Below are 17,871 nucleotides of genomic sequence, written 5' to 3' on the forward strand. Positions count from 1 at the left end.
TTTATTAAACACATGTCTGTTGTATCAAATGATTCTACAAATTTTTTTGTGCTTCTGTGGCATTTTCTTATTTACTTTGTTCTACTTTAATTTTTTCCATGACCATATATCATTTGTAATTCAAACACTGGAGTCAACTAGATTTTATTAGCCTATAGTCAACAAAGGAAATAATTTTGTTGAAACTTTTTATTCCTAGACATCATCTCAAATTAATTGTCTGGAATATCTTCTCCAATCTACTTATAAAATATAATTAGAAACCTGCCAATGGGAGGCCCTAGAGTTTTTCTTGTGTAGTTGCATTTTATATTACACCCTAATTTACACCTATGCATATAAAAAATTATCACATCTATGCTGTCAGTAATTTTCTTTATAATTTAAAAAAATAGTTCTTAAATATAACTTGATACATGATCGTTACCCTTGGTTATGGATAAACATATGTACCACAAATTATTATGAAACATTAAAAAGTTGAAATTGTGTTTACCTCTTAAGAACTACTGTATGTTTTTTATTTGTTGTTGATGGTCGCTTAATCTAATTTGTTGTTAATAAGTGCACAAGTACGGATACAAAAAATGAAAGGTGGCAATGCCCACCTTTTTGGTAGTGTATCCATTTACCATATGTATGTGCCATACACACATATATATAATACACCATACATGGACATGTGAGCCTCGGAAGGGATAAGGTTGAATGTAGACCTAGGTTTCCGGACCTCAAGCACTTTCCCCTTTCTCATATACCTTGTCACCGGTCACGAACAAAGCCTTGTTCTCCAATCCTCCACAAATTTTTTTACTTAGATCTATCTTTACCCAAATGTTGGCTAATAAGTTCGTGGTAATCATAGGTGCTATGGGCACGGGTAAGACGAAGCTATCAATTGATGTAGCCAAGGTAATTGGTGGCGAGGTGATCAATGCCGACAAGATGCAAATTTTTGTTGGACTTGATATTACCACCAATAAGGTGAGTGTACATGATCGATGTGGTATTGCTCATCACCTTATTGGAGCCATTCATACCACTACCCAGGACTTCCCTGTGTCCTTCTTTCGATCTCTTGCCACTGCCACCGCAAACTCCATTGTAAGGTGTAATCTCATGCTGGTCATTGTAGGTGGATCCAACTCACTCATACATGGACTCCTTGTTGACTACTTCGATTCCTCGCTTGCTGATCCTTTTGCGCTTGCCAATTATTGGCCATCCTTGCGATTTCAATGCTACTTCATTTGGATCCATGCTAATGTACTGGTTCTCAATGAATATTTCAATCACCGTGTCGATGACATGGTGGATGATGGTTTGGTCAAGGAGCTAAAGGATTATTTTGATGCATCTAGCAATTTTGTTCAGCAAACTGGGCTGGGCAAGGCCATCGGTGTCAAAGAGTTAGGCAAATACTTCATGGGGCACCAGAGCTATTGTGATACCATAGCAGAAATGAAAGATAACACACAAGCTCTTGCAAAAGCACAAAATGCAAAGATTCATCATATGGTTAATGTCTGGGGATGGCCTATTTTTTCTCTCGATGCCATAGAAACAATACGGGCGCATATCAATGGATCAGACTCTATGGCTAAGGCTAAGGCATGGCAACACGATGTGAGTGGACCTGCACTTAATGTTATAAGTGAGTTTTGCAATAATTTTAATGGTTTCTAAGCTTCTTCCTCTTGTGCATGTCTTATAATTTATAATAATAGCAACTGTAACAATCTACTTGTAGTGCTACTACCTACTGTTAATGGTGTGTATGCTTATATACATGGGGAGACACTCTATTTCACAAACATTATCTACATACTATGCATGTAACTTAAATATGTATCCTGGGCAGATGAGTTTTCCTATACTATTAATAATAGTATATTCTGTCAGTTGAATAAAGTTGATATTAGCTAGAGATTAGAAAGTCCAATGAATTAAGTACTTACCAGAACAGATGCAAGTACTTAATTCATTGGATACATAATTAAGATGCATGCATAGTAAGTAGATGCAATAAATTGGACTTTCTAATCTCTTGCTTCCTCTTGTACATGATGTCTCAGAATTTACATTAGCAATTGTATAAATCTATGAAGGGCTACTGGTAACGATGTGTAGCTTAGAGCTCGATCAGATGTGGTAAATACAATGTGAAAAAGTATACACAGCTCACTAGGATCACTAATTCAGACCATAAATAGAAGTAGGGAGCCACAAGCAAAATTCATGAGCTACAAAAACTATCTTAAGTAAATCAATTTTGCATTATTTACATCCAACATGAAGTACAAAAAATTGTTGTTTTATTGTCAATGTATCATGTTTAAGTAGCAAAATATTGGAAAGATGTCGCATAGTATTGTTGATTAATATTTGTTGTGTTTGTGCCTTGTGTTTATGGTGCAAAAAGAATTGGTGCTTGATAGCATATTAGGAGACAAGGAGGTTCTGTATGATTTCCATGCCTTAGCACAACACACTGGATATTCAATGGGCATCAATAGATTGATGAGGTATGATTTCATAGGACCAAACTCAGTGCACATAGTCTTTGTAAGAAATTAAGCACTCTCAAAAAATTTTCTAACCTATTTGATAAGTTCCACATGTAGGGCGTAAGAAGTTTCCATTGAAGAAGATAGTAAAGCCTCTCTTACCATCCCCAAGTGGCAGCAGAGCAAGTAGTCACACAAGATATCATGTTAGTGTCGGTGCTCATTCTTCTCATTGCTAAGATATATATGGCACACATAAATTACAATGGGTGAACATTACATTGCCATATTAATAAACATTTACCATGGCCAAATAGATAAATATAATACTATAATCTAGGGAATGCATTACGGCAATGTAACCCAATCAATACATATTTTAATACTAAACATACAATTAAACTGGAGTTCTTGGGTGCAATCCGTCAGCTATGGTCGTCGGATGGAAAACCTCAAGAACTATCAACACAGCCAGTTGGACACTTCCTGCAATTGCCCATACATAAATCATGGTGGACCGGAAAGCATATTGCTGCACCTCGAACCATAGAATGAAAACCAGAATCAAAGTGCAGAATGGAGTGTTGTTGGTATCTGCAATACAGCAGTAGGATATGTTGGAGGTATGCCCTAGAGGCAATCATAGAGATGATGATATTCCATTTGTATCCATGATTTATATTGTGTTCCTTGAATATCCATTAAAGGCTACTTGAATTGATTTGCAATTATGTGAATTGTATGTGAAACTCTTTACTTGTATGGTTATTCTAAAGTTATCCCTAGTCGGAGTTCATGTGAGGACACACATGAATATTAGACTAGCACATGTATTAGTTGATGACTATGTATCACAAGTCATAGACATGGAGATGTTGAACTAATAATGTGGGTACATGTGGAGACATGTGCTAGGACTGACCCAACACGAGAAGTAGTTCTCTCTTTACATAACATATACGCTTTGTCCTTAGACCTGAGATTGTCGCATGTACTCAAGATGTGGATCGACTTACTTAGGGGCTATCAAACGCTACGCCGTAACAGGGTAGTTATAAAGGTAGCTTTCGGGTTTGTCAAAAAGCATGCTATGAGACATGGTCAATCAAGATGGGATTTGCCCCTCTCTGATTGAGAGTGATATCTCTAGGCCCCTCGAGTGATCGGATCCGAAAATGCATGCCCATGCTACGTACGGTTAAGAGTTAACCTACAAAGGGATTACGAATCATAGGATCGAGAAAGAGCGGTCGGCTTGAAGCTAGACAAAATATCATGAGGCAACGGGAATAGCATGTATATAATGTTGTGATGGTTCGTCTGATATGATCTTCGTGTGCGTATAGGAGTTGGCACGTCTTGCTAGAGGCCGCTACCAACTATTGGGCCGAGTAGGAGTACTCGGACCATGTCTATACGTATCCAAACCCATAGGGTCACACACTTAAGGGGCTGGAAGCCCAATTCGGATGTGATCCGAGTTGGATTAGGTTTAGAAGTACTAATGGGCCTCGGACCCAGAGGCCCGTTAGGAACCTCTATAAATAGAGGGGTGGGGGCGCCCTAGGGTTGACACCTTTTTGGTAAAACACATCTGCTGCGCCTCCCACGCCCTTGCTTGTTACAACTCGCGGACCTAGTAGTCTGGCTTGCGACGCTTCCTCCCTACACGTGTGGATACCTTGGAGGTGTTGCGCCTGCAGCACTACGACGAGCCACCGACGAGCTACGACGAGCCGCCGACAAGTGACGACGAGCCGCCGACGAGCCTACGACGAGCCATGGCACGAGGGCGATCTTGATGCATGTGGACGAGCTGCTGAGGAGCTGCTGGACGTCGACGTGATCGACTACGTACGACTACGATGATCGACTTCGCTGCATCGACGCGAATCTACATCTTCCGCATCAGTGCGTCAAGTGGTAATCCCGTGATCCTTATACGACATTTTTCTGGTTTACGCGGTAGAAAATTTTGATTTGCGCTAGTGTAGCCTACCTCGTATCCCTACAGGATACATCTCTTGGTGGAGCCAACGATAGAGAGTAAACTACAATATGAAGGCCCATAAAGCACCTTCTCCATTCGTTTCCAACAAGGTTCCCTAGAAAGAGAAAGCATTTAGTTAAAAAATGCGATAAAAGGGAAACCTTAATGAAATTATTTAATTTAGAAACAAAGTCCATGCATCATACCATATTACCATTTAGTTTATCATTGGATTGCTTATTGGAGTGTATTCCTGCAGCACATTGAATAATTTTCAAGAAAGCTCTTCGTGTCGAGTCTCTGGTGGATTTGGTCCAATATACATGACATGTTCGATATATGAGTTTGGTGGTTGCAGAGTTGGAGCAAGGGGAGCAAGTGGAAGAATGTCACCATAACTTGTGCAGATTAGACTAATCTGCTTCAGGAGATTCATGTGGGCATTAAAAGGCCATTTTTTCAATATGCATAAGGTTGTATCTGGTGTGCAGTAGATGGGACCAGCTAATGCAACATCGCAGTTGACTATATGTTTCATGGAAGGCACCATAATTCACATCATTGACTTGGATATTCCTCTGTGACATAAAATGGGTAATTGCTATTTCAGAAACATTCTCCTCTGTGTCATAATCACTCATGCAAGGGCTACCATGGAAACTCTCACTGGTCACACTTTCAAAGCTGTTCTGAGGAGGGATCTCAATTGCAAGCCATGCTATTCTGCGAGCTTGATCTAGCTTAATTATTCCTTCTGTGCGAATAATCGCACCTAAGTTGCTAGTGATCTGCCTGAGAATGCTCTTGCGTGATATGGGAATCACTCTAGGGCCCTACAAAATAATAAATTAACATAGTTGGAAGCTGCATGCATATACCAATAATTGAAGGAACTATTTATTAGATAACACGAGACAAATGAAGACGTAGAGCAGATTACTATATATTGGTGAAAGTAAAGACATACATTGGGTCCTGTGCCATGGACATCAGCATTCTTGGAGACAAATAAAGTTAATCTAGCGCTCAAAAAGACCAAAATGCCCTTAAAAGCTTAACTTGGAGGCAAATCATAAATTTAAAATTTTATATAACAACTTTGATTTTTGCCAATATAAGAGTTCTAAAAATTATCAAAACAAACAACTTTACTTATTTGAACTTTTGCTAGTTTGGAGAGGAACACGTTCAAAAATCAGTTTGAAGTTCAATGTTAATTCAAACACCTTGTCAAATTCACTAAGTCATTAAGAACATGTTTGTTAGGGAAGTTTAAAACCTATTATCTCTATATCTAGACCTGGTTTGAAGCTGAAGCCTTTATAGAAATTGTAGAATGAACTTTCAACAAAAATGTTGTTAATTCGAGCATTGACCAATTCACCCTGGAACCTTTTCAAATTTGAGCCCAAATTCAGCTCCAGCTTCAATTTCAGCTCCCAGCTCTAAGTTCCAAAACAGTGAATGACTTCCAACTTGGCATGCAAATTTCTACAAATTCCAAAACTAATCTGGACCTGATCCTTTTATAAGAGTTTGTGTGTGAAGTGTGAAATACAATATTGTCCTGTTGACCTCAGTCTAAATCAGAGAAGAACCCTTTCAAAACTTGAGCCAAATTTCAGCTAAACCCTCAAATACACCTTCTGTTCAAATTCTGCTGTCTCTGAAATCGGCGTTCCACCAAAGTTCACGTTTATTTTTCTCAAAATCCAGCCAAGATTTGATCCTAGAGCCTTTGTAGAAATTGTAGGGGGAAGTTCAGTCTACAAGTTTTGTATTTGAAGTTTTCAAAGTTTGAATTCGATTTTTGACGCAAAATCAACTCGAACTTGGCTCCCCCGTACAACACAAGCTGCTCATGTGCACAAGATCTGGCAATCGCGCACGGTGCGTCGCGCCGTGCCATGTGGTGCTGCCGCACCGGCGCACTGCCGTCGACCAACCGACGGCAAGGACAAGACCAAACGGTGCCCCGAGCTGGCCAATAGCTCGATGAAGCCATCCCACCCCTCTGCACCGCATCTCGCATGCCCAGTCACCGCGTCGCCACTCACTGCTTGCACACGCCATGACTGCCACCAGGCCGTCCACCACGGGTGTCCCCCTCCCCTACAATGGCTGCCCCCGGAGATGAGTCAACTTATCACCTCGCCCTGGTCCTTACATCACCCATGCCCCAAGCCCATTGGCCTCACAACCCAAGTTCCAGTAAGTTTTCCTCCATTGACGAGCACCTGAGCTCCTCTCAGTTCGTCATTGATTCCTTCCATCTCCCTCCATCTCCCTTTGATTCCTCTTGCCTAGAGGTGCTCCACTTCCTTAGCTACATCCTCAGCCCCTCCTCTGTTGGAGGTATGCCCTAGAGGCAATCATAGAGATGATGATATTCCATTTGTATCCATGTTTTATATTGTGTTCCTTGAATATCCATTAAAGGTTACTTGAATTGATCTGCAATTATGCGAATTGTATGTGGAACTCTTTACTTGTATGGTTATTTTAAAGTTGTCCCTAGTCGGAGTTCATGTGAGGACACACATGAATATTAGACTAGCACATGTATTAGTTGATGACTATGTTTCACAAGTCATGGACATTGAGATGTCAAACTAATAATGTAGGCATATGTAGAGACATGTGCTAGGACTGACCCAACGCGAGAAGTAGTTCTCTCTTTACACAACATGTACGCTTTGTCCATAGACCTGAGATTGTTGTATGTACTCAAGATGTGGATCGACTTACTTAGGGGCTATCAAATGCTACACCGTAACAGGGTAGTTAAAAAGGTAGCTTTCGGGTTTGTCAAGAAATATGCTGTGAGGCATGGTCAATCAAGATGGGATTTTTGCCCCTCTATGATTGAGAGTGATATCTCTGGGCCCCTCGAGTGATCGGATCTGAAAATGCATGGCCATGCTACGTACGGTTAAGAGTTAACCTACAAAGGGATTCCGAATCACAGGATCGAGAAAGAGCAGTCAGCTTGGAGCTAGACTAAATATCGTGAGGCAAAGGGAATAGCATGTATATGACGTTGTGACAGTTCATCTGATATGATCTTCGTGTGCGTATAGGAGTTAGCATGTCTTGCTAGTGGCTGCTACCAACTATTGGGCCGAGTAGGAGTACTCGGGCCATGTCTATACGTATCCGAACCCATAGGGTCAGACACTTATGGGGCTAGAAGCCCAATTCGGATGTGATCCTAGTTGGATCAGGTTTAGAAGTACTAATGGGCCTCGAACCCTGAGGCGCGTCAGGAACTTCTATAAATAAAGGGGTGGGGCACCCTAGGGTTTCATCCCTTTGGCCGAAACACATCTGCCGCGCCTTCCACGCCCTCGCCCTGGATCAACTTGCGAACCTAGTAGTCCGGCTTGCGACGCTTCCTCCTTACACGTGTGGATACCTTGGAGGTGTTGCGCCTGCAGCACTTGGACGAGCCGATGATGAGCCACGACGAGCCGTCGACGAGCCACGACGAGCCGACGATGAGCCACGGCACAAGAAGGATCTTGCTGCACGTGGACGAGCTACTGAGGAGCTGCTCGACATCGACGTGATCGACTACGTGTTCGACTACGCTGATCGACTTCGCTGCCCCGACGTGACTCTACATCTTCCGCACGAGTGCGTTGAGTGGTAATCCCGTGATCCATATATGGCAGTTTTCCTGGTTTACGCGGTAGAAAAATCTTGTTTTGCGCTAGCGTAGCCTACCTCGTATCCCTACATCCTCTCCCTCGATCGTCCATAGAGCTAGCGGGAATCGAAGTTTCCCCCAAGTTACAGAAACTTCACGCGCCGCTGTCTACCCCCAACGTGGCGACCCTACTCCCGGCCTCCCTCGTCTTCAACCAAGGGCTCAAACAGATCTTAGGTGAGCCACTGATCATCATGCTCTCATTTATCTTCAGCGTTCACTAAGTTTCCACGCACGTTCCCGGTGACGTCGTCGACGTTCGCCACCACCCCGTAGAACCTCCTGTACACCGCCCTTTCCCCATCAGCGACACCACAGGCAAGGTCCCTAACCTTGGGGCATGCCCTGCCGCCCCTCCCTCTACTCCCAAGCCACGCCATCCCCCTGTTCCCCGCCGACCGTGTGCATGAGCTGAGCCTTGCCTATGTTCCGTGCGTGATGTGTTCTGTCTAGAGGTTGAAGAAGCTCAAGGACCTGATTGCTTCGGAAATAGAAAGCCTAGGGGGTTTTGCATAAAATTGCGGAGTTATGTGCGAGGTGGAAAGTTTTCTAGGGATCTTTGCGTGATTAAACCTTAGATCTGGGGGCTAGTTTGCAAGTTGACCTTGGTTTTCTTTATTTCCTAGATCTAAAAAGGCTGAAACTTTGAAAAGGCATAGAAAAATGTAGAAGAATGCTAAAAATGCAAAACCAACTTTTTAGACTCCATGTGATGAGTAGTTTCATAGAAAAAATAATGTTGGCCATGTTAGTGTTACAAATATTTCTCTAGATTTTATTTAGTGTTTAAACCTTTAGATGCTTGATAAATCACATAAAAATGGGTAAAATAACAAAACCACCTCTGTTAGCTTTGTTACACTAAGATTGCGCTAAGAAAAATAGTTGTGTCCCTAGTTTAGATGTTTTACACACTGTTTTAGATTTAACTTTGAAATCCATGGTGAAATCTTACTTTTTACATAATAAGTAGAATATGTCAGAGAAAAATGTGAAACCACTTTTGTTAGATCATGGATGAAAAACACTCACTAGGAAAAATAAGGATCACTGAATGAAACTTGACGAAACATGCTTAAATTTTTGTGTAAGATTAAATGATGGAAAAATTTCAAGAACCTCTGTTGCACTAGTATAACGCACTATTAGAAATTCACAGAGCCAAACTCTCTGTGAAACTGGTGATAAATATAGTTAAGTGCAATGAACCATAGGATCTTAAGTTAATTTTAATTATTTTTGTAGAAGTTACCGAGCCCCAAGTTTTTACAGTAGCTTAGCATTGACATGGGTAAGTTTCTATTAACTTTTTAGTGCCATATCTCACTGTTTGCATGCGGGAACAAATTTGAAGGCTAAATATGGATTAAAACTAAATAAAAACAATTAAGCGAATAGAAAGGACAAAATGGTAAATACTAGAAGAGGTACAGAAAAATAGGATAACTTTCCGATCTAAGCTTGATCAACCCTAGGGTGGTACCATTTCTCTTTTTGGAAGTTAGTAATAACAAACCTAATATATGTGTACACAATCACAATCAAATACACCCCGAAATAAAACATGAAAGCACTGTCACTTGGTAAAGTAAGATAAGTTTAATGTTGTCTAAGTGTCTGTGGTCGTTGCCCTTGTTACGTTTGTTTAACTTGAAATACACCTTGCTCGCAAACTCGTGAAACTTGAAAATTGCATTTGCATCTCATGTTGAAGGGAACCTCGCAGACGGAATGTACGAGCTGACACCTGCTGAGGAGGAAGGATCTGCCGAGCTGCACCACACCAAGGCCGAGCAAGAGATTCCTGAAGCTTCCAACAACCCGCTTACTAACCTAGTCCAAGAAGGCAAGCTCCGGAGCATAATCCAGTTTTCTAAATTTATGCACTACTTATGATTACTTATGTTTGTGCATTTAAGTTCATAGGAGTTGCTTGAAACCTTAGTTGCATGATCCTAGGTACCTATGTGCTGAATACTAGTATGTTAAGACGAGTAGTTGTAATGCTAAATAGGGACTCGGTAAAAGTCGAGTGATTTCCTGTCACTTGCAAGTTATAGGAGTTGCTTGCCTACTCATACTGCAACCATAAGGATGATGGACAGGGTCGGGTACGGTTCTAATTTTCCTCGTCTGTCTAGTGGAAAACTGCTAAGGTCGAGATGTGTTAGAATAGTGGTCAAGTGTTTGAAAGTACTAATCTCATACCTAGTATGGGATGGGGAAGCCTAGTACCTGATTGAACAGGGACGTGGACATACTCCCCACTCTGTCTGGAACTGGGTTCCCATGGGGCCCATGTGGGTACAAGTGCAGCCACATTACGGCATCGTTCCGAGACCGTTGGGGCATTGTATCCAAGGGAAGTGGGACCTGGCCACGTGTCGGGGATTGATGGGGACGGTTGACAAGTGAAGTGGGCCCGGCGTGGTACGCACATGTTGTGGGGTTAGGTTCACCTTGCAAGGTTTTAAAAAAACTCGATTTGAATCGTTTGCCTCTCACAGTTTGAGACTACTTGATTGCACTTCTGCATTGAGTAAGAAGAGGAACAAATGATGATGAACAATACCGATGCTTGAATTAATTTGCTTGATCACATGTTGCTTAGAATAGGTGCTTACCTAGAATGGATAATTAACTAGAACCTAATGCTAAAACTTGAAAGTAAGGACTCACTTTAGATGCTTTTGGCAAAACAAACCCCTCAGCCAAAAAGCCTTATATGTCTAGAAGTTGGTGAAGTAGTTACCACCTGACGGTTAAGTCTTGCTGAGTATTAGTATACTCAGCCTTGCTTGTGGCTTATCTTTTCAGGTATTATGATAGATGTTGATGATTGTGCTGCTAGCTTGACTTGGACGACCCAGTTCCCTCCGGGTTGACGGTCAAGTGGGACCCATCCTCGGACGATGAGGATCGCAGTTATTGATATCATGGTTCGCTTTGCCAGGATATTTTGTATCGACGAGTAGCTTTCGCATGAACTTTTCCACTGTCAGAACACTTTGAAAACTATGTTTGTTTTTTGAACTTGTGTTGTAATAAATTAAAGTGAGACCTATGTTTAATTCATCTGGAATGTTGGGATCTCTGGACTCACCGTCGAGTGAGTATGCTTTAAGGTGATCCAAGTTAAGTGGTTTATCGGGTATAATCCGACAGACTACCGGGTTAACTTGATTAAAGTGTTAATTCGCATGTGAGGCGAAGTTAAGAGCATTTTAGCCAGGTTAATGTAACACCCAGTGTTAGTGACAACTTAATTAGGACATTAAGAGGTTAACGGTGAATTTGGATTAGAGAAAGGTAAATTGAGCCAAAAATCAAATTCGAGCCGAATTCGGCCAAATTTGCAATTTGGAGTTTCAAATTTGGATAAATTTGGCAAAACTATGAAGTTGAGACTTGAGAGTATTTAGAACTCAAGAGAGTGAAGCTTGGGATCTAATTCAAGTCATAAACCTCTCGGAAATATACTCGAAGAAGGAATCAACAAAGTTACTATTCTCCGTCCGAAAATATGCGAATCTGAAAAACATAATGAGTACCTGACTTTGGAATTGGTTTCTGCGTAATTTTTCATATAAGGGGGGCAAAGGTTTCTAAACAATATTGAGATATGGTCCTTAGAAAAGCAAAGTAAGATGTTGTGGGCCAGAGAAAGTGGAGAATTCACATTTATACTCAAGCCCAAAGATGGCAGGTTGGACTGATTTCAGCCAAGAAGACGCGAGAAATTCCTAAGTCTGAAAACAGCATTGATTAGCAATGTTTGGAGTCAATTTCAGGAAAATCCAGTGTAGAGGTTATATGGTTTCTTGTGCAAAATGGAATCTTTGTTAGATGTAGAACAAGGATAGGCAAGGTTCAAGCTGTAGGGAAGGAGTTTGACCAATTTAAATCGAGCTCAAAGTAGGGAAGAAGTCCCTGTGCTGGAACCTGACGAAACTCAATCGTCAAGGTTCAGTTACAGGAAATTGTGGCCAAACTTCGAGCTTCAGAAATCTCGGTCTTAGAGTAATTATCTCGGGTAAAGGCCAATCTATCAATTGAAGTTCTTGGATTACTCTACAAAATTACTTAAGGGATCATTGAGAGATTGGATTTGAAACTGGTCGATATGGAGGTCTGAATTGTGGAGCAAAGAAGAAGAAGAAATAGGGGGAAACAAGGGAGCAGAGACGACAATGCCGTGCTGTCGTCGGCTCTTGCGCATGCCGGCCAGCGCGACGGCCACGGCCGCGCCACGCCACCTACCACGAGCCAAGCTGGACGTCATGCACGGTGAAAGATCGTAATGTTACTGCTCCCGCGCCTATCCGTTTCACCCTGCCGCTTTTCACCATCGAGAGCCGAGCTCGAGCAAACCAGCGCAGCCGCTGGCAAGCTCAACCGCGCCGCCGTCTCCCTTCACGGATCCGCCCATCAGCAGCTTCAATAGCCCCGCCATGACGCCCTCAACCCAACCGAGGTTCATCTCCCCATCGGCAAGCCATTAATCACCGTCGTACCAGTCCGCCCGCCGCCGCCACCATCCTCCGGTGAGCTCTCTGTGCCATCCGTTTCTCTTTGATGTTTGGATGCTAGTCGCGTTGCTGGGTTGTATGGGAGCCGTAGGAGGAGGTCGAGGGCCGTGTTGTGCCGTCGCCGTGCAGGGCCACGGCCGGCAGCCGGCCAAGCCGCCCGCCGCCGTTGAGTGGCCATCTCCGGCCATCTCCCGGGGGGCTGCCGCCGCCAACGAGTACGCCGCGGCCTGGGGATGCCTCCCCGGCCCGGCCCCGTCGCCGGCGAGCTGCCAGCCGGCGAGCCCCCGCCGGCCTGTTGTGCCTCTGTTCTTGGCCAGGGGAGGAAGAAGCCCCTGACCAAGGGGGTCGCTCGTCAGCTGCAAGAGGGGAAAGGAGGGAGAACAGGTGGGCCGAGTTTCAGCTTGGGAAGGAAGTGGGTCGTGAGGCCCAGCTGGAAGTGAAGAAAAAAGAAGAAGGGGGGGCCAACGGGTGAAAGGAAGGTCGTGGGCCGGATCAGCAGGCCGAGCGTCGGAGGGAGAAAAGGAAAAAGAAAGGTGGGCCGGCAGGTGGTTAAGGAGGAGGAAGTTGGGCCGTTGGCCTATGAGGAAGGTAGGCCGGTCGCGAGGAGGCCCGTTAAAGTTGGACGCTCATTGGGCCGGTTCAGCAGGCCCATGCGCCAGGGGAAGGCACCGGCCCAGCTGGCCCACGCGACGTAAAAGGAGGGGAGAGCTGGCGGGCCACTTTTCGGCCCAAGGAGAGGCACTGGCCGTGGGCCCTGCTCATCAGTAAAAAGAAGGGGAGGAGAGTAGGAGGCCGGGTGGGCCTTTTTGCCTGTAAAGACACCGGTTGGTGGGCCCTAGGTGGAAGTGGTGATGGGTAGAAGAGGGCTGGGTAAGAAAAGTTTTGAGCCGGGATTTTGGATAAACCTTAGGTTTTCCTTTTATAGATAAAGAGTTTAAAATTCGGTTTACACCATTTAATTCACAGGAAATTCTAGAAGTGCCCAAAATTAGTGAAACCAATTTTATTAGGATTGTTTTATTTTCCTTTATGCATTAAAATTCTTAACCCTAGGAAAAACAATAAAAATTTAGGTATTTATTTAATGCCTTTTTGTTTAAGGTATTTAAATAAATGCTTAAACTTTATTAAATGTATAAAACTTGAATAATGCTTTATTATCCACAAATCCTTATTAAGTCATAGGAAATAAGTTTTGAGATTAGAAAATTATTATAATGCTTTTAAAAATAAAATAAGAGGTCTAAGGTAGGATTAGTAAAGGAAATAAAAATGGTGGGTTTAATCTTTTTGGGTATTTGTGTGTTGGCTTGCAACTTTATCATGATAAATTGTGTAGTCACTTGTTGGCTTGCAACTTTATCATGAAGGGAAGTTGTATAGTCTTGTATTCAAAAGTTTGCATCTCTAACTCCTGCATATACTAAATCGTAGACGTCGAAGTTCCTGAAGTGGGATTCGTGGAATTCAGCTGGAGATGGACAGCGTCCGCGAAATGTTGAAGTGCCTCTTTTACTAAAGGGGTTTTCTGAAGAACTAACATTTGTTGATCCCAGGCAAGCCCCGGTGCATTTATACCTATCTATTTTGGAGTTATTATTTCATGTGTCCAATTATTGGTTAATTTCTATATGAATGCATTAAGTCTAGGAGTTGATTGAAACCCATTCTTGTGCATGATCTTACCTTGTTTAAGGACATCTTTGCCACTTGTTCAAACAATTAGTAAGTAATCCCAAGTTTAGAAATGCTTAGATGCTTAAAGTAACTTGGTTACCGAACCTTAGGGTGAAATGTTGGGTCATACATGCTAATTATGGAAAGGTAGCTTGGAAGTTTGAAAAGCAGACAGAAGCTAGAGATGTTAGTTCTGTCTACTAGATTAATTCGGTTAAGGCCCGATCGCTGTCTTAACCTTTGATCAAGTGATTGTCACCTCGTTTCTTACTGGGTATGGGACCAGTAAAGCCCGGTAGGTTAGTAGACTCGCTGATCGGGAATATTTCGTACCCGTGCTTGATGTGCTGGAGATTGGCAGGGGCGTAGACTGAAACTCACATGGAGATCAGGCCAGACGTGGGGTCCCATGTGGGGGTGCGTCCCTGGGTTCGGGTAGTCTTATTGCCAATCCTTGGGTTTGCTAATCGAAAGGTCGTTACGTACGACCCGTACAGTCGTACATAGCTGGTGATCAGGGTGCTCTCCTGCAGGATGTAAATTGATCCGGATCGCCGCAATTCTCGGTTATGAATGCACTTGATCACTGTTAAGCATCGTAGCGTAATCTTGTGAATGCAATGTCTTTCAAAAATTAATATGTTGTATGACTTAATTTCCTACTGGTTGCAAAAGCATTTCTTTTTTTTTCGCTATCTAGACTGGTTAGGTAACAACTCAAATTGAATTAAAGGCCAAAGTTAAGGTTTCACTTTTAGTAAGCTCTTTTGGCAAAAGGTGAGTCAGCCAGTACACTAAGCAGCTACCACGCAGTTCCAAAAAAGCTATTATATTGGTTAGTCGGGTAAGTCTTGCTGAGTACCCCGTACTCAGGGTTATCCCTCGTTGTTGTTTCAGAGTCACAATAGGAGTCCGCCGAGGAGGAAGCCCCGAAGAACTAGGGTATTTTTACGAGTCTCGAAATACCCTAGAAATAAAACCTTAGATGTTACCTTTCACCTGGAATGGTTCATGTTTTAAATTCTTAGAACCACGCTAACCTGCACTATTAAGTTTGTTTCAAACTATGGTTGTAATAAATCGCACCTTCAGTATGTATATAAAAATGTAATGTTTGTTGATGCTATCCCATCGTGGAAGCGATCCTGATGTATGGCTATGGAACACACCATGGAGGTTTTCAAGGAGTTCTGTGAACAGAACCCTTGACGGACTACCGGACTTACACTGTTTTAAGTGCATTTGGGATAATTGTTGCTCTGACAGCAATTAGATGCACTTAAGCCAGTTTAAGTTGGGCAGTTCCGCCACAGCTAATTTGGGTGGTTCTGCCACAATTCCGTGCCACCTGTGAGGAAGAATCTCCGATCACACTTCTCCCGTTGTTCATTTTTTGCCTTCAATTCAACTGCCAAGTATATCCGGCACATAGGAGGCGCATAATAAATAAGTAAATATTTGATCATTTTCTATAAAATAAGCTAGCTAACAGGTCAGAAAATGAAGAGAAACATATTGACTTCATATATTATGTTCAAATAGGAGAGTAAAGAGACAGATAAAAATCACGTAGGGATATCCTTGCGCCTTTTCCAGCTGCCGCAGATTTGGGCATGTGGAGTAGGCATTATTTTTTCGTTTCTTTGGTCTAATTAAAAATGGATAACAAGACTTTTGAAAGGATGAATTACCTAGTGCACGTGTTCTAGGCTGGATGTGGAAGATTGGTGGGAACTAAGAAGCAAGTGTAGTGTGAAATTTAGTGTGAAACCTGCTTTATAAATAGGCATGGAAGATATGGCTACCTGCTGTGGATAAGGGATGGCTCATGCATTGGCCGAGACATGCATGAGCTAGCAGGCAATGATGACAATTGTGGTGTATCACCTGTGATGTGGCACAACCACATTGTAGTGTTGATATACATGCATCGGCTTTCCTAGAGAAAATAGTATTGAAGATAAGCACCACACGTGCTGCTCCCATCCTTTATCTGAAGCCATGGTAGCTCAAGGACACATACTTCAAAGCTTATAAGAAGGGGCAGCCTGATGTGGGAATAGCAAGACTGCCTCAGCGCACGCTCTCATGCAATCAGGGAATCAGTAGAGGTATGTTTAATTATAGACACTGCATGTCTATATCTCCATGGTACTTGTGCTTAGTTGGTCATTTTTTAGTACTTATCTTTTTAGATGTAGGCGCAAACTGTAGCCACCATACCATCGTTTCCTTATTACCACATTTTGTTACCGAAATGTCCTTTTGTCTCATACTTAGTTTTGATCATTGTACTACATAAGCTATTTTTTTCTATTCCAGTGTACGGACTAATATGGCTCGAGTAACCTTGAGTTACCTGAAGATCCTATCACGAATTGTGGATCAACTTGGACTGAAGGCACCCAAAATAGCATATGAGAAAAGAGCTAACGGGACTTTCCATGCTATTATAGAAGTGCACCATGTTAGCTAGACATCTAGGGGATTTCGTGGCCCACAAGAATTTAAAGGGACTTCTTCAACTTCTACTAGAGCAGCTATTAGGAAAGCTGCTCGTGATGTTGTCCAACGTCTGGAGAAATCTAGGATCACCAAATCATTGACTTGGACGGAAGGATTTGGAGTTGTGGAAGAAAAGAGTCATGGAGATTGCAAAAGCATGCAAGGAAGTTGCTGAAGAAAGAGATGAGCTGGAGAGGGATTTCACGTTCCTGAAAAATAACCATGCTAGGTTTCTTATACAAAATGTTAAAATGAAAGAAAAAATGACAAGGTTGAAGAAAAAATATCTTGTATCATGACCACTAAAGAAGAAGTTGTTACTCTGATTGCTGAGAACAATGGTTTAAAGGCAGAAGTTAGAGATCTAAAGAAGCAGCTCTCAGAATCTAAGGCAGATGGAGGTATATAAGCACTTCCAGTTATGTGTAGTTTGTCAGGCATGGAGACAAAGAATAATGGCAATTAGTATTTCTATGTTGTAGATAGGCATGTATAGAGGCCTAGCCACTATTAATAAATGGATGTGGATTGACACTCCTTTGTAAAATTGTCTACACCTTGCAAAGGTGGATTCAATCTTTATGTGTATATATGGCAAGGTTCATAGCATGCCCAATTGAGATATACTATCATGGAGGGGATATGTAGGACTCTGTCCAACGTACATGTAACTGTTGTGCAGTAGTTGTTTAGAAAATAGGACATGGAACACATGCAACAATTTGGATCCCTAGGAATACTATCTCGACGATCATGTTTTACATGGCCCACTTCCTAATGTCAGCGAGCAAAGTCTTCTCATCAATACAGTTAGCATGGCTTGGCTTGGCATACTTGGCTCCTATAGCGTGTTCCGCTTTCATGTCCCACTTTCTCCCTTTATACTATTCCAGGGACATATACCATGCAATGAATAGGACACTATTTACTCATAGTAAAACTGAATAGTAGATG

General features: G+C 42.4%; 1 protein-coding gene across 1 annotated transcript; it reads left to right on the forward strand.

Annotated features, from left to right (window-relative positions):
- The first annotated feature begins 834 nt into the window (after positions 1-834).
- Positions 835-1,686, forward strand: LOC101782512 (adenylate isopentenyltransferase). Its single transcript, XM_004980381.1, has one exon. The coding sequence runs from the start codon at positions 835-837 to the stop codon at positions 1,684-1,686; it is 852 nt and encodes a 283-aa protein (XP_004980438.1).
- The last annotated feature ends 16,185 nt before the right edge of the window (positions 1,687-17,871 follow it).

The sequence above is a fragment of the Setaria italica genome, chromosome VIII (assembly GCF_000263155.2).
Source record: "Setaria italica strain Yugu1 chromosome VIII, Setaria_italica_v2.0, whole genome shotgun sequence".
NCBI lineage: Eukaryota > Viridiplantae > Streptophyta > Magnoliopsida > Poales > Poaceae > Setaria > Setaria italica.

Excerpts from the sequence above, each read along its gene's own strand:
- LOC101782512 (XM_004980381.1), top strand. The coding sequence starts at position 835 with ATGTTGGCTAATAAGTTCGTGGTAATCATAGGTGCTATGGGCACGGGT.